Source organism: Zootoca vivipara, chromosome 7, assembly GCF_965207765.1.
Source record: "Zootoca vivipara chromosome 7, rZooViv2.hap1.1, whole genome shotgun sequence".
NCBI lineage: Eukaryota > Metazoa > Chordata > Lepidosauria > Squamata > Lacertidae > Zootoca > Zootoca vivipara.
In genome coordinates this window covers 35,317,908-35,341,591 of record NC_142590.1, presented here as the reverse complement: position 1 = coordinate 35,341,591, position 23,684 = coordinate 35,317,908, and the positions used below count along the sequence as shown (strand labels likewise).

General features: G+C 42.3%; 1 protein-coding gene across 4 annotated transcripts in view; it reads right to left on the bottom strand.

The window, feature by feature from the left end:
- Positions 1-23,684, bottom strand: part of DOCK7 (dedicator of cytokinesis 7) — a 114,380-nt gene that overhangs the window by 28,374 nt on the left and 62,322 nt on the right. For 2 of the 4 annotated variants that reach the window (XM_035123060.3, XM_035123061.3), the window contains exons 15-33: positions 22,484-22,601; positions 21,081-21,151; positions 20,022-20,160; positions 19,012-19,113; positions 18,676-18,762; positions 18,261-18,492; positions 17,114-17,278; positions 16,170-16,339; positions 13,975-14,067; positions 12,326-12,415; positions 10,187-10,282; positions 8,839-8,979; positions 8,557-8,670; positions 7,741-7,911; positions 6,172-6,311; positions 4,550-4,719; positions 3,205-3,359; positions 1,530-1,712; positions 464-599 (exon numbers count right to left, since the gene is read on the bottom strand). In XM_035123060.3, the coding sequence (XP_034978951.3) occupies positions 464-599; positions 1,530-1,712; positions 3,205-3,359; positions 4,550-4,719; positions 6,172-6,311; positions 7,741-7,911; positions 8,557-8,670; positions 8,839-8,979; positions 10,187-10,282; positions 12,326-12,415; positions 13,975-14,067; positions 16,170-16,339; positions 17,114-17,278; positions 18,261-18,492; positions 18,676-18,762; positions 19,012-19,113; positions 20,022-20,160; positions 21,081-21,151; positions 22,484-22,601 (2,573 nt within the window). The remainder of the gene's footprint in view (positions 1-463; positions 600-1,529; positions 1,713-3,204; positions 3,360-4,549; positions 4,720-6,171; positions 6,312-7,740; positions 7,912-8,556; positions 8,671-8,838; positions 8,980-10,186; positions 10,283-12,325; positions 12,416-13,974; positions 14,068-16,169; positions 16,340-17,113; positions 17,279-18,260; positions 18,493-18,675; positions 18,763-19,011; positions 19,114-20,021; positions 20,161-21,080; positions 21,152-22,483; positions 22,602-23,684) is intronic. The other 2 variants (XM_035123063.3, XM_035123064.3) reach the window with 1 other exon arrangement.

Here is a 23,684-nt window from a genome sequence, read left to right as displayed (position 1 = left end):
ATATTTGGCCCTCGAGTCTGAGGTTCCCCACCTTAGTTCTATAATATCTAATTAACACTATCAGGATAGTTTACTATTCATAAATTCAAGACTAGCTCAGTATCAAGGAATGTCGCATCGCTGACTCCAGAGGGCTCCATTGCAGAGGGCCCAGTACAGCCAGTGTCTCCCCTGCTCTGTCAGAGTAAAGGACTGCTGGCATTGGGCAGCTTTCATGAAAAGCGGACTGAATCACTGGCTCCTATGCAGGACTCAGGTGGAGGCTGACTGCTGCTGAAGCAACATCCAAGCTCTGCCTCCTTCTGGCATTCAGCCTGAGCCTGCACAAGGCAGGTTTGCTTTGCTTGGCCTGCCTTGTCACTGCAGAGGTCAATGCTTGCAGCAGGACTGCGGCCGATCTCCCTGTCCATCACACAGAGTGCATGAAGGGGGCTTACCATTTCAGCCCCTTCTGTCAACTTACCCAGCTGTCCCCTGCTTCGCCGTACCATTTCTTGCCTCGCCCCGATGCTGCCAAGTATAGCCTCTTCAAGCTTGGCTCTCATGTCTTTTGACTTCTTAAACGTCAGGCTGTTCATTCTTTCAAACACTTTCTTACCCTGAACAGTTCACAAGAAAGAGGATAGAACATGAAACAAGAGTCAGCCCAAAACATAGAAAGCCCGTAATAATTCAATAAACAAATAAAGCAAATTATTTAGAATGCCGTTTAAGGCAGCTTCCTATCTCTAACACAGAATTCGCAGTATCCACAAATTCTACTTCTAATCTTTCGGGGGAAGCTAAGACAGTTAAACTCGCTACAAAGTGGTATATATTTCTAGCATTCAGGGTTCCTTTTTCAGTCGGAACTTGCCGGAACTCAGTTCCAGCACTTCTCAGGTGGGCACCACTGAAGCATTCATGGTAAGTTTCAGCACCTCGTTTTCCTAGAAAAATAGCACAGGTAGTGTTGATTCATCCTACATTTGCTTTCTTGCCTATCCTTGGCTAACTAGAAAATTGTGAATCACAGAGAAATGTGAATCAATCAGTTGTTCCTTCAGCAAAGCAGAGAAAGACCCTTCCAAGCAAACATGGAGGAGATGGTACTAACTCACTGGCTCTCAAGAATGTTCAGTGGGTACAATCCCAACCAAGGATTGCATGCTGAACAAAGCAGGAAGCTCAAAAACAGGAATTTAGTTTACCTTTCTAATAGGAATTTGGTTTGGTGGAGACTTCTAAAGGGTGAGAAACATGAAGGAAACATTATTAGCAGATCCACTTTTAACTGAGTAATGGTTGTGTGGTTCTGAATTCAGGCGGCAACCATTTTGTGTGAGGGTTTTGTTCCTGACCCCTGTGCATGTTGCCGGAGCATGCATAAGCCTACCTCGCTCTGCCCCATTTTCAGGATACTTCTAGACTGGCAGTGACGAGCATGTGCATGATCGCGCCTCAATCGGACACATGTAAACTGCTTTCTGCCTGTACCGCTTCACTTCTTTGAAAAATGTGTGAGCGTAATTGTCTCGCTGCTACTATACCTTGTATTCGAAGCAAGAAACACAGAGATAGAGCAAATCCAGTAAACGATTAAGCTGTAGCACAGAAAGGTCCGTGAACCATTTTTGTAGGACACTTTCATCAGCGTTCTTCAGGACCCACAAGAGGCAGATCAGAAGGTTCCGACTTGACTCGGCTGAAAATGTTGAATGCTGCCTATTTGTCTGAAGACACAAGAAGAAACAGTTAGAATCAGGAACACTTCTTCTGTTTGGGAATATTACTCAACCAGCTACTCTTCCGGAAGGAGTCTGGTTGAATTTATTGTAATTATTTATTATTATTATTATTATTATTATTATTATTATTATTATTATGTTTTATTGTGCTTTTAATATTCTATGGGGCAGCCAAGTAATATAAATAATAAAATTATTGTAATTATTACACTGGTTTTAAGTACTGGCATAGCCATGAAGTGGATCACTGTGAACTATATATCACTTCAATTCTTTCTTTCTTTCATCTATCTATCTATCTATCTATCTATCTATCTATCTATCTATCATCTGCTTTCTTGAGAAATATATTTAAAAATTGAATAGAAATCCATTTAAAATTATTTAATGAAATAGTTTAGTTAGTTTGCTACATTTTAACCATTGCTTCACACTGCTATCCTGAAGTGATTTGCAATAGTGAAGTATAAAACACACAAGATTTTATATCAATATCCACACAGGATAGACATCAGTAGGCACCAAAATCCAAAATTAGGGATATTCAAACTTATTGAGCAGACCTAATGCAAGTCCTCTGAATTTTAACTAAAATTACATTCCCCCCATGTGTTTCACAATGGAGAAGCGAGGTTTTAAATCTTGATGTGCAGCCAAAGAGTTTATTATTACACCACTATCTCCCAGGAACTGAGATAATTTTGCTGCAGCGCAATCTATCTGTCACCTCCTCCCACCCACCCTCTGTGTTCCAAGAGACAGTAGTGCCATCTGTTCTGTGATCAGGACTGCCACCCACTCTTGCAGCCTTGCAAACACGGGACATGCACATTTGTCTGTTCACAGGCATTCTAGAGCAGTGGTTCCCAACAGGTGGTCCGCGGACCCCCAGGGGTCCGCGAGCTATGCCAGAGGGGTCCGCAAGATGCTATTAGAATAAAAAATATATTAAATATATTTCGTATGATAACAGATTTTTTGTTTTGGCCGCTTCCTGCATGAGCAGAGTCTAGCGCAAAACTAGAATTGGATAGAGGCAGTAGTTCTGCTGTATGCCGTTAGGTGGCGCTTTACAAACACTACTGTTTTGCAAAGAGGCGGTGCGCGCATTCTACTAACGCTCACCTCCCCCCCAAGATGCTTTGCGCGCGTCGGCTTCATTTGTGCGCTACTGTGCAGGTACCCTGTCTTCTCCATTCCCCTCCCTCCTCCCTGGCGCGCGCTGCCTCTTTGCAAAACAGTAGTGTTTGTAAACAAAGCGTTGTTTTTTCGCGGAAGCTACAGTTCACGTAGTTAAAAATGGACCGTTGCTTAAAAAGTGGTTCGTTAAAACGACAAAGGCCTACAGATGAAGAGGAAGATAATGCATTTGATGTTCAAGCAATGGGGGTCCTTGTCACAATAGCGGCTCGATGAGGGGTCCTCGAGAAAATTTTGTTGGGAACCCCTGTTCTAGAGGAAGAACACTTCTCTGTACCGATGACGTTAGGAGAAAACTGCTGGGACGGGTGAGTTGCGGGACGGAGGTTCCTGCAATAGCCATGGCAACCGTTTGGCTTATCATGCTTCCACCCTCGCTCTCATAGTCCTCCATTGCTGTGCAGCTTGGCCGTCCACGCTGGTTGTGGTTTTCTGTAGAGAAACAAGCCGGTCCCAATGAAGCACCACTGCAACAAGGCTATCCCACTCCACTCCCATCCTCCTAAATTTGTCCCTTAAGTATTGTTTAGCTTGGAGGCTAAGCAGTAATAACGCCTTTCACATTGGACTGCAAACGAGCAAGTAAAGCTATGTTCAAGGTACACTCATAAATTATCTGGATGAAAGTGTGGCATTGCCTCTTTCCCTGGGTTTAGGATACCAACCACACAAACGGTTTGCCAGTAGAAACATATGAACCTGCCTCATTCTATGTCTCAACTTGTCAGAAGTTGGTATTGTCAGGCAGCTGCCAAGGCTCACATTCTAGCTGTGATCCCTAGAGATCCTTAGTTCTCCTCCTCTTCCTCGTTGCTGTTGCCTGTTCCCCTGGCCTCCTCAGGCATGGCAACAGTAACAAGAGCAAGGAGAATGAAAATTATAATCCTGGGCTATGGTACAAACTGGGCCCAGAGATCTAAGGCAAATGGACAGGGAATGGACACAGTGGCAGGAAAGTGGACTTCTTGCTCAATGGCCTTTCAAAATCTGGGACCAACACTGATTCCATACAGACAATTTATAAGGTTAGATGTGCTTAGCTTAAACAGCAGAACTGTATCTTGCACTCTCCGACTGTTAAAACAGTGGTGTACAGACAAACCCAACATTTCAGTCAGTGAGCCCAATCAATTATCATCTTGTATGAGGCCCACTATCCACTAAATATCTTTTTCAGCAAGGCTTTGAGGGGATCTGATTAATTGGCCCAGATCTGACTGCATCTGCCGTTAAAGCTCAATTGTTGTGGGTTTTATTTTTGTTGTGCTTTATTATTGATGTGATTGTATTCCAACTTGACATTACATTTTGATGAAAAGGGTGTGGGTGTGTGTTAGAAATCTTTTAAATAAAATAAGAACTCAACAGCAATAGCAACAGGCCAGTGGAGAAGACATTGGCACACATCCTGTTCTGTGTAGCTTTGGGACTACGTGCAAAATTTTATCGCTGATGCAAACTCCTGAAGATTCAAGCACTCATTTCCTGGATGTCACTTAGGAATTCCTTGGGGATTACTTGTTCAATTGAAAGATAGCACTCAGGCAGCAGCACAACATGTCTGGCAGTTAATCTGCCATTTTTCTTAATGCAAAAGGGGAAAAAAACAGCATACGAAATACCTGTGAAATCATACAGCTGGGGCACACTCTCCATGATCACACCAATCAGAGGCAGGTACAGTGTAGCCACCCGGGCCTTTACCTGTGGGTCAGAGTACCGTGGGTCGGAGTCATGGCTGGACAGCAAGTTGTGTACCATGTTGATGACTTTCTTATGCAATCCAAACAAACTGTTAAGATACGGGTAGGGTTGGAAGGATTAGTTTTAGAGCAAATAAGACTTGGTAAACACACACCTACACCAACACTCTCACCGATACCGCATTTGTCTGTGCGTGCAGTGTATTTTACAGTTGCACACCTGTATTAAAAGATGCCAGAGTTTTGTCACCTGCAGTAAAGTGGTAAATGAATCACGGTCATGGAGCTGGCAATTTCACGGCCCCTGGTTTAACCACGGAAACAGGATTTGTTGATATGCAAACCCTTAAAACATGAGCCAAGTGGCCCTCAAACATGTATTTAGCTCCCACCACCTTTGCAGCAGCTAAAGGTGTGAACCAATTTTACAGATGCTTCTCTCCTGTCTCCACACAGATCAATGGAGCAAATGCTTTTCAGTCAACTGGCATAGTGAAAGCAATGGGTCAATAAGCAGAAGGATGACCAATGGTGGTTCCCCCAAAGCCCAGTCAATGGGAGCAGGGGTTGCTTATCAATGCCCCTACTGTTCCTTTTTCTTTTTCTCCTGCCGGCTATACTTGGTTGCTATGGCTTCCTTAACACTTCCTGCCTCTTTGCTCCAATTTGTAAATTTCTTATCAGACTTCTGCATCTTTGCCTTAGTTGCTGCATCCAGAGTCCCTGGTGGCCACCACAACTTGTGATGATCCGAAAGTGTGGCTTGCAACCTAAATGTCCACATGCTGGAGACTACACACAAGCAAAGAGGTGCTTTTATTTACAAGGCACCACAACAGGCTCCCTGGGGAACGGGAAACCATGTTAAAAACACAGAGCTCCTATTTTCCAGATGGGGTTATCTATAACATAAATGTAAGCCAATTACAGAGTTGCAAATTTGCTGGCAGATTTGAGGGCAGGGACCACACACCCCTGTGTAGCTGGGGTTAATGGAAACGGTTGGGTTTTTAATAACCTGCATGAACACAATTAGTTTCAAAGCAGAAATTGGTGTTTGGCAGCCAAATCTTAGTACTACCTCGCTTTGTCTGTGATCCAGAGCTCCATGCATCAATAGGGTTCTCATTGACTCTATGGGTTGTAACCTACTGAAATTAATAAACCTAAATTAGCCATGTCCATCAGCTTCAGTGGGTCTATGCTCAGCAGAACTAGCACTGAATACAATCTTGTGGTAGATGGAACACCATGAAAGTGACTATGTTTACGGAGAAGCCCATACTCTCTCCCTGTATATACATGGCTGCCTCGTAGTACCGATATAAAAAGGCTGCTCTGGTAGGAAAGATCTTTGGATAGCAATCAAAGCAGAGGTGCTGAGCTTGAGAGCGGCTGGGACTTGAGAAAGAACCTGTTTCCTTTCTTTTCCTTCTAATATCACATTTGAACGCAGCCCTGCCTAAAGCAGAATTCTGCTTGTGAAACATTAGATCTCCTTAGAATTATTCCATCCCACCCAAAAGAATTGTAAAACTCACCCTTCTACGTCAGGATCCAAAATGACAGTCAGCTCAGTAAGCACCAGGCCTGACAAGTAGTGCTGCTGGCGGAAAGGCACAGACAGTTCAAACATATTTGCAATCTTCTGGTCCTGGATGTTTGTCGAGAAACCAGAACTCTGTTATGGAAACAAACACCAACCTTTGTTAAGTTTTACTGTATATAGTCAGATTGCAACGTGTAGGCTGCACTTTCCTCCGGACAGGTTACATTTTACGAACAGACCATTTGGGTAATTGGGTAATCCTATAAATGTGGCTGGAGCAACTGTAAACAAGAGTCTTGTATAACGTACTTAAGACTTTTATTTACAGAACTCCGAAAGACTCCACATACACTCTGCTAAGCTCTCACAAACACTGCTCTCTATTTTTCTGTATTTCCAGTAAGTGAATCCAGAATTTTCCCAATTTGTGAGCTACACCTCTGAATATAGAATCTCATCCCTGGGATAGTTTTCATCATCATCATCATCATCATCATCCTAACAACTTAAATACAAAGTCAAGGAGCATGAAATATACAAGCAGTATATAGTTACACACAGCTTAAATTATATTCAGTACATATAGTATACCTGCTGTGAGTTATGTTTTACTGTTCCAATAATGTACAATATTAAAATGTGCAATACAGTCATACCTCATGTTGCATTAGGTTCATGTTGCGTCTTTTCGGCTTGCGAATGCGGCAAACCCAGAAATGTATACTTCCAGGCTTCGCCACGCGTGTGTGCACAAAAGCGTTCTGCATGCTTCGTGCATGCGGAGAAGCATCGTGCATGTGTGCGCAGAAGTGCTCTATCACGCCGTGCGCGTGTGCAGAAGCGGCACTCTAGTTAGACTTTTTGGGGTGCAAATGGCACCCTGGAACAGATCAAGTCCGTAACTAGATGTACCACTGTATAGATTTGCCTTCCGTTCACCTTATTTAATTTGTATGCAACAGGTAAGCTTGGTCATGAATTGCATGCGGTTCACATTCTTTCAAAAACTGGAATTATCTAAGCTCTACAGCATTTTGCATAGAGCATTCATGCTGCAACAACCACATGAGACAAATTCCCTCCATTTTGTGTAAAAAAAAACACCACAATAATTGTTTTTAAGTGCAAGGCTTATAATAGAGTAAATCTGTCTTATTCTTACCCAATAGTTGATCACAACAGGACATGACTACCACAAGTGGAAAAAGGTGACTTGCTCTTAATTATCATGATGGTGCTTGGTGAGTGCTGTACCATCTAGTCCTCTGCCAGTCAACCTGGCTGGCTTTATCCACTAAACACAGAGGTGCTATGTGCAAAAATGGTGCTTACCTTTCCCTAGGAGACTCTCTGTTCTCCTGGTTGTCCAGCACCCATATAATTTAAAGCACTTCCCTCAGCGAGTCTGGATGCTGATTACACAAATGAGCACCAAAGGATAACCTACATTCAAAGCTGAACTATACTTGGAAAAGGTACCTCATTCTACAAGTGCTGCCACCGCTCACTGGGTTGTTCTTCCCACATGGCAAGCAATGTCTTTTCTAGGCACCCTGCTCACCTGAGATGTTGCGGAAGACACGGAAGGTGACGGGGATGCCGGGGGTGTCAACAGGCTGCATGGTAAATTCAGAGTAACGTAGTGTTCATGGCTGCAGACAATGCGGAGGAAATCCAACCTCAAGGACACAAGGGTGCTCGGGTTGGGTAAGGAATAAAGCTTGGATGACACCTTGTAAAGACGGGGAAAGCACAGTTAAAGAGTTACAGGCCACAAGAAGCCACTGCAGCACAGAAATTACAGCTACAATTAATCCTGCATGCGGCTGCTAGACTGATGACTGGCAGCAGCTGCCAGGACCACATAACACGTCCTAAAAGACCTACATTGGTTCCCGGAACATTTCCGAGCACAATTCAAAGTGTTGGTGCTGACCTTTAAAGCCCTACACGGTTTCAGCCCTGTATACCTGAAGGAGCATCTCCACCCCCATCGTTCAGCCCGGACACTGAGGTCCAGCTCCAAGGGCCTTTTGGTGGTTCCTTCACTTAGAGAAGTGAAGCTACAGGGAACCAGACAGAAGGTATTTTGATAGTCACACCACCCACTCTGTGGAATGCCTTCCCATCAGATGTCAAACTGGCCCAGTGCCCCAGCCTCCCCTGAAAATGCCATGGAACCAGCCTCAAATTGACAACTGAAAGTGAAGCTCCTGTCACTTCTCCAGTCATCTGCTCTTACGAATTCTGCTCCAGAGATGAACTTTCCTTCTGCTCCTATTCTCCTTCTTTCCCCTTCCCTGCTGCAGTTTCCAAAGATTCTCTGCTTTCACCTCATGCCAACCCATCTCCACCAGTTTTTATCCAGAGACTTTACCTGTTTGTAGTACACCTTAGTGAGGCTGAAGACAAATCCTCTGTCCATAACAGTGAGTAGATCGTTTAGGAAGAAGGCTAAGCTAGTGTTGAGCCTTTCAATCATTTCAGTATCCTACATTGGGGTGGGGCAGAAGGGAATGAAAGCAAAGGAACAGAGATAAACACTGAGGCTTCATGCTAAGGCCCTGATCCAAGAATCTGTCTTGCATCATCTGGAAGTTATCGCTCGGAATCAGCGGTTAAAATTTTGACAAGAGTATGGCTGAACTTCTTCCATTACCTTCTGAAACCGGGAGACTATATCACTGGCAATTGTGCTGACCAGAGCAGCTATGTCATCCATGAAGCGCTCCGGAAAACGATTCTTCCTTGGAGCATCGAGTTTGTCAGCAAAATACAAATGATGCACCATACTTTTTACCTGGAGGGAACATATATTATAAGCTGCAGTCAGTTGCAAGGGGAGAGGGTGGGGAGGAAAAAAATCAGCCATGGATAGATAGCACTGTGATTTGATGCCTTTCTTTAAAACAAACCAACAATAGCTACAGATCCATCCTGTTCGGTGAGGGGCATAATTTTCACCTCTAAACATTTCCTGGTGTTTCAAGTGGGGCAAAATACATCCTGTCCTCTCCTTTCAAATTTCTTTTTTGAGCGTGTGCCAAGCTGCTGCTGCTGCTGCTTCTGAGCTATGCTTTCCCTTTTTATTTATTTCTTCTTAAAATTACACAGTAAGTAGGGCCATAGCTCAATGGTACAGCATCTGATTTGCATGCAGAAGGTCCCAGGTTCAATCCCCAGTATTCCCAGGTAGGGCTTGGTATGTACCCAGTCTGGAATGCTGGAGAACTGCTGCCAGTCAGTGTATGCAATACTGAGCTAGACAGACGAAAGGTCTGACTCAGTAGAAGACAAGCTTCCTACATGGTGAAGTCAAAGCCCCACATAGCCAATCAGAAGACCTGTTCCTTGCCTTGCCACAATGCAAGAGTGAGCAATGAAACCGGTGCTGGATCCAAATTTTGTGGGACCCTTGAATAAGAGGCTTTCTGTGGTATTTCCTTCCTGAGTGGTCTTTCTTCTCACCACCACCACCACTGCTCCCCATTCACTCCTCCTCTCACTCTGGGCCCAATCTGAACCACTGGCCAGAAGGAAGATGAAGGCTCATGGCACTGCCCACTCGGGGAAAAACAAGTGAACATAAACAGATAGTAAATAACAGAGGCTGGGCAATAGCCCCCCACCTGGAGTGTAGTCCTTGGCGACACCCAACCATGCTAACCACCATCACCCACAGCACCTTGAACGAAATGGCTGCAGCACAGAAGGCCAAGTCATGGAGCATTCTCACAGCTGCCTTCGCAATGGGGATGCCCCCACAAACATTTCTCTACACTCTTTGGAGCCCCTTCTCATCACTGAGCAGACTCTGCAAAACTGTTTTTGAGAAGCAGCCTGCCACCCTCCCCTCCAAGGTCCTGTCTCATCTCTAATTCACACTACCTAGCGGAATTATTCAAGGGCATTTCAAGCATTGCACTAGCACAAGCACCTGGGAAATCAGTGGAATTAATGTGAAACAGAAGAGAGGGAAAATTAACCAGATTTTCTTGTTCTCTTACCATAAGTTCGAAGAAGAACCACGCTTGCTGGAGAGCTGCCTCACGTACACTCCCACTGCAGACAACCCACTGTAAGGCCAATTCTTCATGAAAAAGCTAGCCAGATTCAAATTCACATTCGGTATCAGTTGCATGATAATTTTCAAACACACAATCCATTAAAAAAAAACAACCACAACAGTAACAATGGACACACGGGGTTGGTGTGGACATAATACTAAAGCATTATTAGACTTAAGAGAACAAGTCTAGCCTCTCTTAGCTCATATGATCCCTCTCTCCTTCCCCAATGCAGATATACAGAGGAATCTGGAAGCTTTTGATTCTGTTTTTTAATTATTATTATTATTATTAAGCAAAGCTGGTTGTGTCATTCAAACATGGATGAACTGTGGTTAAGTCTTAACTACGGTTGATAGAAACGAATATGAAGTTGGCTTCTTTTTCCTAACCATAGTTAAGATTAACCAGTTTAAGGTTTGAATGACGTATTAAACTGTACTTAATCTAAAAAGTGGAAGCTTCTAGCCTCCTCTTCCCAGGCATAGTGGAGAAGTGGCGAGTCCAGGGGGAGGCCAAGCTCATTCTCATAAAGCTAAATCATGGTTAGGCATTTATGTCCGAACAAAGTCACAGTGAAGGATGAGAGTAAGCAAAACAATGAGTGTGAAGGGAACAGCAATGGTAAATGTGCTTTGATGAACTACTTGGGGAACAACATCAGACCACAGTGTGTACTGTGTGTGAGAAATATTTCACATCACCTTGGTCCAGAATTTTATTATCAGTGGGGATATATCACACTCTTTCCCTCAAAATGCTTCCTTTAGTTTTAAACATTTTGCATAGCCTTTTCTTAACAAAACCAAGAAGAGGAGAACCTCTAAGGTACACAGGATGATACTTTATCATAGCAAATTATAATTTACTCTGTGCTTCTGGCAAAGATTATCAACATAAGGCATTAGGCTGAATAAATCATCATGAGCTTCTCTCTTCTGGTTCGTGAACTGTTGCCTTCCCTCTTGTTTTTTCTTATCTTGGCACCACAAAGGGGCATAATTGAAAGCTAATTATGTAGGGGTGTCTTGATGTTTTGTTTCATTTTTAAAAATCAGGCTTTCATAAGGAACTGGTTCATTCCTAAGCCTAGGGGAGGTGAGAGGGACACTGCTGGAGTGAACATAATCATGCTATCACAGCTGCTTCTGACAACATGCTCCTCTCTCTCATTTTAATCTTACCAGAGGGGCACAAAAGAGAACAACAGGGATCTTTAAGCAGAGGTCGTCTGGCCATTTGGCATGTATGATTTAGTTGAGATTCCTGCATTGCAGGGAGTTGGACTAGATGACCCTCAGGGTCCCCTTCCAATTCTACAATTCTGTTATTCTATGAAACCACGAGGCCCCTGCAACATTAGAACAAACACTTCCCTCGGAGGTGTTAAAAATGCAATTTATGCTTTGGCATGTGGGTAGAGTGCTGCAGATGCTAAATGTAAGATACAGTTCTGAAGCACAAACAGCCTCCCGGAAGAAGATAGGAGGCAGAGGAGGGAAACAGTTCATCCCTGGAGGGTACTTGACAGGAAGGCGCTCCTGTTTGTTCCTCCCCTACCTTCCATTGTGGTAGGTGGAAAAGACCTGCTTTGGGAGGTTTCTAGCAGGATAAAAGTTTAGCAGTGCTATTATCTCTTCCCCTCCCTTGGAAGAAGTAAAGAATGAATGGGAAGGATGATGGAAAAGATGGGAGGAGTTTGTTTTTTTCTGGCTCTCATTTATTCACTCCAAAACTTGTGAAAAACCAAGACAGAAAATGGCCAGTGGGAGCCACTGCAGAGCCCACATTTCTTGTGCATCTGCTTAAATCTTTGTACTATTCTTGAGAGAATTGTTTAAAATTGGAGAGGGGAACTCTTTTGAAACCATAAGTGAATCTTCTGAAACATTTTATGACAGCCTGAAGCCCTGGTTTTTAAGAAGAACTGAGCAACCTTGGCTAAGCTGACTTAGCACTCTCAAAACCAAGACACAAAGGCGGGAAACCCACTAAAGTATGATGGCTTTAATGGTTTATAATGACTTAAAACTCCCCTGCCTTCCATACAATGTTTAAATTGTCTTCACTAAAATCTACCTTTTTAGTTGGCAACCGTCCTGTTAATGTTTGTAAGAAACTTGACGTCTCTGTGTGCGAAGACATACGATTACAACTTCGGTCTGTAGCCTACAGAGTGGGAAATGAATGAATGATGACAGCACATTAAAGTTGGTTGCGGGTGACATCTGCAGTTTGGGGACTACACACATCAACAAAGTAAACAGAAATGTCCAGGTATCAAATTCTTTTGTGCCTCTCGTTCAAATAAAGGCCCAGTCCGGACAATCATTTGAGGAATCATAAGCCAAGATTTATGAAGCTGGGAATGAGTGCAGGGGCCAAGCATCCTTCCCTTCCACCTCCATCCAATTTGGGCATGGAAACCATTGAATGAACATCCACACTGTGGAATTCTGGCTTAATGTTCATTAACAAATCAGGAACTAAGTCAGGATGTGATCTAATCCCGGCTTATTTTCCTTGTTCGTTAACCGACATTAAGACAGAGTTCCTTGGTTTTGATGCAAAAAAACAGGATCTTTACACCAAAGCTGTCGTGCAGCATGAGGAGAGGGGAGAGAAGCAGAGCTTGACCCTGACTTCATAAGCCATGGCTTACAAAGTTTCAAATGCAATTTGTTTAGCAAAATATTTGCAGAGTTTAGGGATCAGGCTTCTGTAAAATCAAGTGCCAAGTTTTTGCATAAAGATATGTATTGTTGCAAAGCATGAAACTGGTGTGTAGCAGCATTATATTCTGTTGACGTGTATATCAAGAAAACAGTATACTTTAAGGTCTCAGCGCCATTCCTTCCAGCTTAAACAAATGCGGGGTTCTTACTTCCAAAGTATAATCCAATACCAATGGTTATTGCACTAAACATGACTTTTTTATTCTTAAACTTGGTTTTAATTTTGACAGCTTTTTGACTAGAATGATGTTCTAGTCTATCAGATTTGTTTGGGGTTGAAAAAAATGTTGTTTTGCTTTTGTAGATAAAGCTGAGAGGTATGTTCAACTGACTTCAACCCATTCATTGGTTGGTACAAATATCCAATAAATCAATAATCATGCAGTGTTAAGAAGCAAGCAGCTAAGGTTATAGTGTCAAGACCCGACATATTTCATACTTTGCAACAACGGTATCTCTTATGACACCCCCCACAGTATCCAAATGTAATTAGCTGAGATTAAGATCTAACATATACAACAACGCCATTTTAATTACAGTCACCTATTCACATGACAAAAGGAGGAGGGATGGATGAGGAAGAAAAATGCATTATGAAAATGGTAAAAAGGAATGGCATGTTACCAAAACAACAACAACTTTTATATGATTCTTAGTACATGTTTTCATTAGGAATATGTGTCACCTAACATTCAGAACTTTTGTAGAGGTATATTATAAAGAAAGGGCGGAAGGAAATAAAAATAAATTATATAGCATCATCATTTCACAAACCCAGAAACAACTGAAAGACAAAGCGGGGACAAACAGTGGTGGCAAGTGGGTGGTTTTTCATGCAGTGTGGCAGTGGTGGGGGTGGGAAATGAGGACATGGAACTCTTCAAAATAGATAAAGGCAAGTCAAGGAGACCACAGTGTAAACTTGGGAGGATGAGATGTTCTATAAAGGTAATATTAGCCAAGGCAAGAAGAAAGCTCTAATGTAGACACCACCTGTGTAGCCTCTGCACTTGGACTGGGGTTGGATCCCCATGGGGCAGCTTTTGGAGCACCAGTGTTTACCCAGGAATTGGAGCGGTCTAAGCCCTGGGCATATAACAGAAAGCAGCAGGGAAAGGAAAGAAATGTTACATGTTGCATGCCACACAGTATAGGAAAACGCAGAGAAAATCAATTCCTTCAAAGAAACCCAGAGTGTATTCCATACAATTAGTACTGTTAAAACTACCTATGTTTTAGTCCAATGGGTTATTTCTCTCATTTCCCCATCAAACACGTGCTTACATGCTAAAAAGATGGATGCCTTCAATAAAGGGCATCTTATCAAATTTCCCTAATTTTTTATTGATTTTTTAAAAATATATAATAAAAGCACTCTCATAAATATGTGTATGATGCTGTAACTATAGGCCCAGATCCAAATAAAGCCAGTCAAACTGAAATTAGTGGAACTTATAAATGAGTTGCAGTTAAATTTCAGTGAGATTTAGGAGCAGCTAATTTTGCCTGAATTTGGGTCATTGATTACATCTTAAAGAAACAATTTTTGTGGGTTTTTAAACAAATACAAGACATTTATCCAGCAGTACATCTAATGGTGTTTGTTCTAGCCATTGACTTTAGACATAAACTTACATATTCAATGTTCAAACATATTACTTAACATAACCTCTCCACTGAGACTATTGAGTGGTTGGTATAACAAAGATTTTATCTTAATTACTTCAAAGAAAGTAGCCTCATCAGGCCTCTCTTCACCACCTCAGAGTAATGAAACCTGTCCACATACATTTCTGGGCACACACAAAAATCGATATCTGCACACAGATGCATCCACATTGCTGTTTCAAAAGTTTCCTAGGCTCCTGTAAATTGCTACAGCCATCCTGTTGGCATTTTATACTTGGACCAAAGGTCGCTGAACCAAACATTGGCAGATAAATAATGAATAAACAATCCAGGTCTCAGAGTCAAAATTTATAAACCATGAAGCAATATGAAAGCACTCTTAGGAGTTTAGAAACTCACAGTAAATAAAGTTCAACAACTGGGGCAAGAACAGCCCTGCAATCAAAATTTCTGTAAGAGGCAGTTTGTGGTTGGTTGGTGTTCCACTCACCTTTTAAAAATCCATTGGCCAGTCTGAGTGCCAATCATGTCCTTGTATTGTATTCCTCTTTCCACTCCCCCAGCTCCCACCTCACACTCCCTCACCCCCTGGGTGCAGGGCAGGAACTGGAATAAGCCAATCCATAATTTGGACCCAGTCTATATATATATTTTAAGCAAAACAAGTTTTCAGAAGCATAGCAAAAAGCCCCAAATCAGATTTTGGTCGGGGAAAGAAATCAATGACACTTCCAAAGCAAAATTGAGGGTCTCCGCTGATTTTGATGTGCCCAGAGTTTTACAATATCTCTGCCAGGCTGTCGCATTACTCCTTCCAGCTTATTAAAAAGCAGAATATGTTTCTGTAAGAAAGCTTCTATCCATTTTTATTGCCAAATTACTCAAGGCCAGGCAGCTCACATAAAACTTATCATATCCAAGGTAAATTCCATGTGCACATCACTCCCTCAGGCATTTCACAAAAAGGTCAAGGTGGTTTAATTAGCAAGACCATCAAATGGATACTTAAATATTCTGAGCTCTCCCAGTCAAAGCCTTTAATGTTTAATAAGAACAACATGTGTCGCTTTTTGGGGTGAAATGGTGTTCTTTCTTTTTTAATCATTCAATAATTATTAAATTCCTTGGTCCTTCCATTTTCATCTTGCCCTTTTATACAAACGGGGAGATGACTTAAAAAAATAAAGTGCCTTCGATTGATTTTTCATGTAACTGGGTGTAAAACGCTTTTAAAGTGGCTCATAAAATCATTTGGACCGAAAGGAAAAAGTAAAGGTCAGAACTTCACAATAAAAAGAGTCTGCTCTTTCGTTGCCTTTGTCCTTGTACAGGTAGAGCACCTTGAAAAGTAACCTGCTTATGACTGCAAACACCCTTTGAGCGCTGCCTTCCTGAACAAGCAAGGACATCGCAGCACATTTTAGAGTACAAGCTGCATCCAATTTAGGGCGGATAACACTGCCTGGAGTGGAGTTTGAAAATGTAAGAGATTAACTACCTGAATAGGGTTTAGGAATTAAAAATATTGGGCTATCACTCTCAGCTAAGTGCAATCTTACCTTACTCCCGATGATTGATCGGACTTCATCATCGGGCGAGGTTGGAGTGCCAGAGATATCTGGGTTGCTGTTGCTAAGGCTCCTGGAGCGATTCAAGTTTAGGCTTGCTGGTCTGACAGCAGAACGAGCCATGGTGGCGTAATGGACTGATCCTCCCAAGCCACCCGAACCTAAAACAATGAAGCACAATATAACTCAACAAGGTAGCATGAGGCAGAATACTGTATACCAAACCAACACTAGTTCCACTTCAAGTATCAGCCACTTCCACAGCTTCCTCAATGGCGCTGTTGGCAGATCCCTTGGGTTCAAGTCATCCTTTGTGTTGCCTTCATTTCCCAACGGTCTCTGAAAATGATTGCCTTTGAAGCTTTCAAAGGAGGCACTGGAAGCCCCAGCTGGTCTGGAATTCATGCAGTGCCTTCATCAAGATCAGGCATCCCCAAACTTCGGCCCTCCAGATGTTTTGGACTACAATTCCCATCTTCCCCGGCCACTGGTCCTGTTAGCTAGGGATCATGGGAGTTGTAAGCCAAAACATCTGGAGGGCCGCATTTTGGGGATGCCTGATCAAGATGCCTGCACTTACTCAGTGGTGAGGAAAAGAGCCTGAACAGATGAGCCTTGATTCAACAAGCCACAAGGGAAGGGGGATCTTCTGACACCACCCACTCCAGCTGAAGCTGCTTGTATCCCATAGAAATATGTTCCTTGAGGTTGTGGGACCACTCAGCATGGGTGGACAGGAGATGGGGAGCAATCATGTGGAGGGGGAAACTGGGGTGCATAAGGGACTCTGGTGCATCCAAGCGATGGTTGTGTCAACTAACTCACATGTTCTCTTGCTAAAACTAGGCTCAGCCTCTGACAAACCCCAAGACGACTAACACCTGGAGAAGAAAGCCCCCCAGTCCCAAACTTTACCCCCCAAAAAGAGAACCTACCTGAAGATGGCGAATTGGGAGAGGTGTTTGGCAAGCGAAAAACATAATAAATATATGAGGTGAGGAGGTTGTTTCTGCCATGCTGGTCTTGGTTCCCTTCGAGGTTTTTGTGGAGTCTGTTTACAATAGAGGCCATGGCTTCAAAAGATGCTTGACCCAGATTTACTAAAAATAAATCAATCAAGCAGTTCAGCATTTATCAGTATAGGTAACCTCACAACAGCTTTTTTTTAAAGCTAAGCCCACATTCATTTCTCATGAAAAACATTTCCAGAGTAGCTTAAGTATTATGAAATTTAACCCTTAGTGGGGAGAGCAAGCACTTGAATTATTAAGTCTTTCTAGGATGCTGAATAGTTTATATAGCATACATTATAAGTTCCAACAAGGAACTGGGTAAGAAATGGCTCAGGGAGCATGCCAACCAGAAACAGTGGAATCCAAATTGGTGCACTGTGGTCACAAAAAGCTTTTGGATGCAGCAGAGGTGTCTGCTAATGGAATAGGAAGAAAGATCATTTTTGTCACTTCTTCTTTCCCCTACACTCCCCCCCCCCAATTCCACCTTCCACCCTGTTCTGGAAGATCTCTCAACTACCTGAAGCTGATTTTTTTTAAGGTGCTAGGAGTGGTAAAAGGAAAGAAATCGCCTCTCCTCTTTGTCCATTAATGAACACCCCCACTGATCAAAGGACACCAACTGGAATTCACTAACTGTCGCAGACAAAATGTTTAGCTCTCTTCCATTTCAATCCTCTACCACAGCCAACAAGTATACATATTTGGCCAAATATACTACATTGTTGTCCCTGGGATGACTTCATAGTAATTTCAATTATCCGCATTACAGTACAAAGGAAAAGGCACTGAACGTCAAGCCAACTCTGGCGTACTCTATTGACAGTAACACAGAAACACACACATGGTGAACTCCAAACATCTCCTAATTCCATTCGTCAAGACTTCCAATCAATGATGGCCCCCAAATGTTACAGGTGAACAATGAAAACATCCTTGAACATGCCCATGAAGAACAAAACGTCTACATGTAATTATGGCAGTTTAAAGTGTGGATGAGTTAATGCAACAGGGAGGGTTCGCTCCAAGATCTATCATGTTTTTAAAAACCCAAGCATAAATAAAATACCTATTTGGCCAGCAATGATAGGCGGTCGTACAACCAAGAGGATCAGCTTGTCAAGCAAGAGATGGAGAAATCGCACCACGGGCTCCAGCTGAGAGGAATTTAGTGCCGAAATGCTGCTCTTCAGTTCGTTCTCCAAGTTGTTCTCCATAATTCTCATGTCGCCGATCCGCACAGGGAACATGTGTTCATCCAGGGCATGAACAAGGGCAAAGAACTTGTCAAGGTAAGGGTCCTGCATAGACAAAAGTCCCAACAAAACATACTAAGCCACGATACTTTAAAAGCGAATTATATCTTCTATCTAAACAAAAAACACATTTCTCTGTGTGAGAGAGAGAGATAGGAGAAATTGTATCCATTCATATCTAGATTGGATTCAATCCTTTCTCATGTAGGGACTGCTATTAATACATACCTGTGTATGAATAGATGACACAGCAACTATTTCTACATTAAAAACTCCCTTATGGTTATCTACCCACTTCATTCCAGGCAGGGGCACCTGAGGGTGGGGAGGAAGCAAATAATAAAAGCATTTAGGAGTCTGACTACAATGACAAAGCAGAAATATCAATTATTATTTTTTCTTTTTTTTCAGAAATATCAATTACAGATAGGTCTAGCAAAAGCAGGCACTCCATTCAATATTAGACATGGAAGATATGAACATCTTTTAAAGCTTGCTGTCTAAGTAAGGGATCAGAAGATTTCAGATCTGCTTAAATTTTCATTAGCACAAGGAACTACTGACCTCTGGAGAGAGCACAGAGTATGCCTGGGGTGGTTTCTCTAGCGAAACAGGGAGAAGGAACTGACCGGTTTTCAACCGTCCATTCTGAAGCATTGGTATCCACTATAATGGGGGAAAGAAGGCAAAATATCTCATTTGTACACAGGGTATGTCCAATTCATCCAATGTAATAATAATAAAACTTATCTGAAGGATAAGAACAACACAAGGATTTGGGTTCAAGAGTGCATGGACTTTGTGATGAGTGGCATATGCTCAAATTCTTACTCCAAAACAGGGTTCTGGGCCACAATCCCAGAGGCCCCCAGGCTCTCCCCAGGCCACGCCCCCTTTCCCCAGGCAGTGCCCCTCACTGGCCCGGCCCTGCATCCTTCTTAAGTGCCTTTGCCTTGCTCATATTAGTCTCTGAATGGTGATAATGCCTGTATGGTGCTCTGAATTTTTCCTGGGCTGGAATGGAGTCTACTGGACAAAGGCAAGAAACACCTGTTGCTCCAGAAACATTTGGCCCTGGCCCCACCTGCCCCACGTATGTGCCCACCGAAGGCTGTCCATGAGATAATGTGGCTCTCGGTTTCAAACAGGTTCCCTACCGCTGCTCTAAAAGCAAGAGGCAGAAGGAAAGATAAGACTAGAAAATGGAAACCATGAAAGGAACGCTTCAAGCTAATGTGGAACACAAGGGTTCGTTTTTACAAGAATATATTTCTCTGTTCACAAGAATATATCTCTCTGTCCAACATCAGCTTGCCTCTGTTCTTGTTTCCAATTCTGAGTACCACAGTGGGTGGTCACTTTCAACCTAGTCACATAACGCTGAGCTCTCAGCGGCATCAAAGAGTCAGAAGTTACTAGAATACAGAAATAACCTGAATCAAACAAAATAAAATAAAAAATCTGTGGCTCTCCTCCTCCGTTCCTGCTCCCAGGTGAAAAATGAAAGGAGTGGGGAGTAAAAGGGAGAGAGAGGATTTGTGGGATAAATAGTTTGTTTCTCTGTGTGTTTTTACCGTGTATCCAACAGGCGTCTCCAGAGGAGTATTTTGTTTTTGTTGGCAACTGACATGATAAAAAGTGAAAAGCAGGTGGTGGTGGTCAGTTAAAGTAGCAGGGAGTTTAATCTTGATTTCTTCGTGAAAATCAGGAGATCTGTTTTGAGATAAAATGTTTTCATCTGTAAGTATAAAGCTTTTGAAGCCTAGAATACAACCATGCTTAGTTGCCTAATTCTGCATTTAAACAGAATCTTCTGATGTGAGAAGCATAAAGAAAAAGAAGAATAATTAATAATTTCCACTTAGTTCCCTAATTCCAGACAACCAAATTCTATAAGACCTTCAGGTGAATTTAGCATTTCTAAGATAAGAGGCAAATTTGCATGATCAAATCTTGGTTTAATGATACAGGAATGCTATTCTTTTAATATTTAATGGCCTGTTTGTTCTCTCTTAGAAAGTTACAGACAAGGAGACAACACACACACTGCATTACATTAAGATAAATGTCCTCATGACTCAAAGAACGTCAGAAGTGCTTTGAACACCTTCAAAGCATATCACAGCAGTCTGGCTAATTCCTTGCCCTGCTCCCCAACAGCATCAGCTACGAGCTCAAGGAAGAGAGCTGGACCTTGTATGTGATGAACACTTTGGAGATAGTGTAAATGTTCAGAAATGCAGTGCAAAATAGATGAACCCAAACTCTTCTGTCAAGACTGGAGCTGAGCCAGTCTCACATTGTGCACATGAGCACCTTTGAAGCCCTCCCCTGCTCCCAGTGGGGAGGGACAGGGTCCTGGGAGCCTCAAATTTTTGCTGGCTGCTCAGGCCTGGCTACCTAAACCAGCCAAAAGTTATTGACCATTTTTCTAAGTGTTTTGCTAGAATACTTGGCATGCCACCAGGATCAAGCTGCATGAGATTTAAAAATCAAAAGAATGACAAATCCCTGAAAAAGTCAAAAAGCACCATGCACATAGCTATTGGTACACTGTTTTAACCACTACTGCCTTGCTTTCAATTTTAACTGCATTATGCACATAGTGTAACGTGACGTCTTTTACATTTTACCTGTTATGATACACAACAGCTGTATATGCTTCTTTTGAAAATTCAGCACAGCTGGATTTTCCAAATATTACCTGCAAAAGGAAATAAAACAAGACGATTTAACATTGCTTCTGAGTTCTGGAAGTTAGGCTAAGAGCCAAGAGCCTATACCAACGTCAGTGAAATGTCGGTCAATTTTGCCAAGGCAAAATGAACACCAGAACCTCTACTGGTAGACTACATTTTATATACGGTAATTATGATGCACGTCAGTTTAAACAATGATTACAAATGGAAAACGGGCAGAAGGTGATTTGGCTGGAATGATGGTTGCCACGATTTCAAGAGAGAGACGATTCCATTTCTCTACTGCATATTAAGCAATGTTGGTTGTACGAGCATCATAGAAAAGCAATGGCAAGAACTACATAAGCACAAGCCCAAATGCACCATGAAGTTTGAAAGGTTAGATCAGGCTTGTGTAGGGGCTCATGCTGATGGCCATCCATAAAAGAGTTTTCTCAGAAATTGCCACTCAGTCGTGAGACTGTCCAGTTGAGGGTCCTTTACAGTGTGTAAAAGACCTTTGAAGACAACTCTTTCCTCACCAGCTGTTAGTGGGTAACATTATCTTGAGGATTTTGAGCTGTGGGTCCTTGGATTTTAATGCTGCTTTTCTCATTTGAAATGCATGGAGCATTTTTTCTCCAATTCTTATCTTTTATTTGTATATTATAATGTGTATAAAACAATCTTAGATGCTGTGGAAGCCACACTGTAGAGAAGACTTCTGAAAAAGTGGGGCATGAATTTATTGATTAAATAAATTGGAAGACACAAAATGTCATAAAATAACATGTCATACATATTTACATTTAATGTAATAATAAATAATAATAATAATATATTTTATTTATACCCCGCCCTTCCCAGCCAAGTCCGGGCTCAGGGCGGCTAACACCGAATATAAAACAATTAATTAAAATACAGCTTAAAAACAAGATTAAATGCAACATTAAAATTAAAATGCAGCCTCATCAGAAAAAGGAAAAAGGGGGAGGGGATCAAGTTAATTCCAGGCCAAAGGCCAGGCGGAACAACTCTGTCTTACAGGCCCTGCGGAAATAAATCAAATCCCGCAGGGTCCTGGTCTCATGAGACAGAGTATTCCACCAGGCCGGAGCCAATGTTGAAAAGGCCCTGGCTCTGGTTGAGGTTAATCTGACTTCCTTAGGGCCTGGGATCTCTAATATGAACTGTGCTCTATTTCTGTTGGGCCTGCAGAAAGGGGAGGAAGCACCATTTGAGTCCAAAGCAGACTACTCAGCCTAGATCCACAGAACGCCACATGTAGCACACATCCAACAACTGAAAAACAATCAGGGCACCAAAGTCAAAAGCAAACACAAACACACACACCATACCGGCATTGCATTGCTTGGATCCTCTCCAAACATAAATTGGACTTTTACAGTGATGTTCCGAGCAGATCCTTGACGGTTGGCAAAGTTAAGGCTTTGAGGATAGACATACAGAATGTTTCTGTAAAATAAATGAAGATTCCATAATGAATACTGCATCATACAACAATGAAGATATACCAAAGTGTCTTGGGCATCAGTTATAAACTTTGGAGCAATGTAGGAGTGTGTTGTGTGAGGCCAACGATGCACATTACTGCATCTTCCCTGCCTGCTTTCTTACACTTCTGAAACATAAAAAATGCAAAGAAAAATCATGTAAGAGAAGTAGCATGCAAACAGCAAGGGAAAAACGAGAGTCAGAATGCATTATTTCTCAATATATCTTTGCCCATTTTGACATGACGTGTCTAAGTTTTGGCTTTTCACAAACTCCCAAACACAAAACATCACTGGATCACTTGCTACAGATCCATCGCCAATGGTTTGGTATTTACAATATTCCACTGAGCCACAACTTAGCTGACTCATGATGCTGTTCTACCACTACATTCCATTCTCAACGGGTTGCTTCCAAAGGCTCATCTAAACAGACAAAATCTCCCTGTGTCAGAGGAAGGCACCTTCTATTGCCAGTAGCAGACGTACCTTCGAATCAAACCCAATAGACTTTGCATTATTCTTGTGCTACACAGAATGGTGGACTATAGAGCCACATTATCTTTCTGCGTTCCATACACTGCAGCAAGCTGAAGTGAGCAGATAGGGCATTCTTTCTGTTTCAAAGGAAGACCTTCATGCTGAATTAAGCGCCGGAATTTCATCCCCATTGGTCATCTTGCTTAATCAATGTTCTCTTTATTATTTCTGCAGGCGGCTGCTGAAAGATTTCTCCCCCCCCTTTTTTTGTGGCTCTCCTAAATTACCTCATTCTGGCATGAATACATTTGCTCCTCAACGTGCTTTTTCAAATAAAAATGGATATGAAAATTTACTTTAAAATGTACTTTTCTCATAAAACTTTCATTAAGTGTTATTAGTAGCTTAAGAGAGGGATTTAAATGTATTTGCGAAGCCAAGCTGTGTGATCCCTATATTAAGAACAGTGTTCTTCTGGGGGCTCATATTGGTACTGGCCATTAAAAAAAAGGACTTGTGCCCTTTGTACTATTCTTTGGTGATATTTCTTCTCAAGTACAGGTGA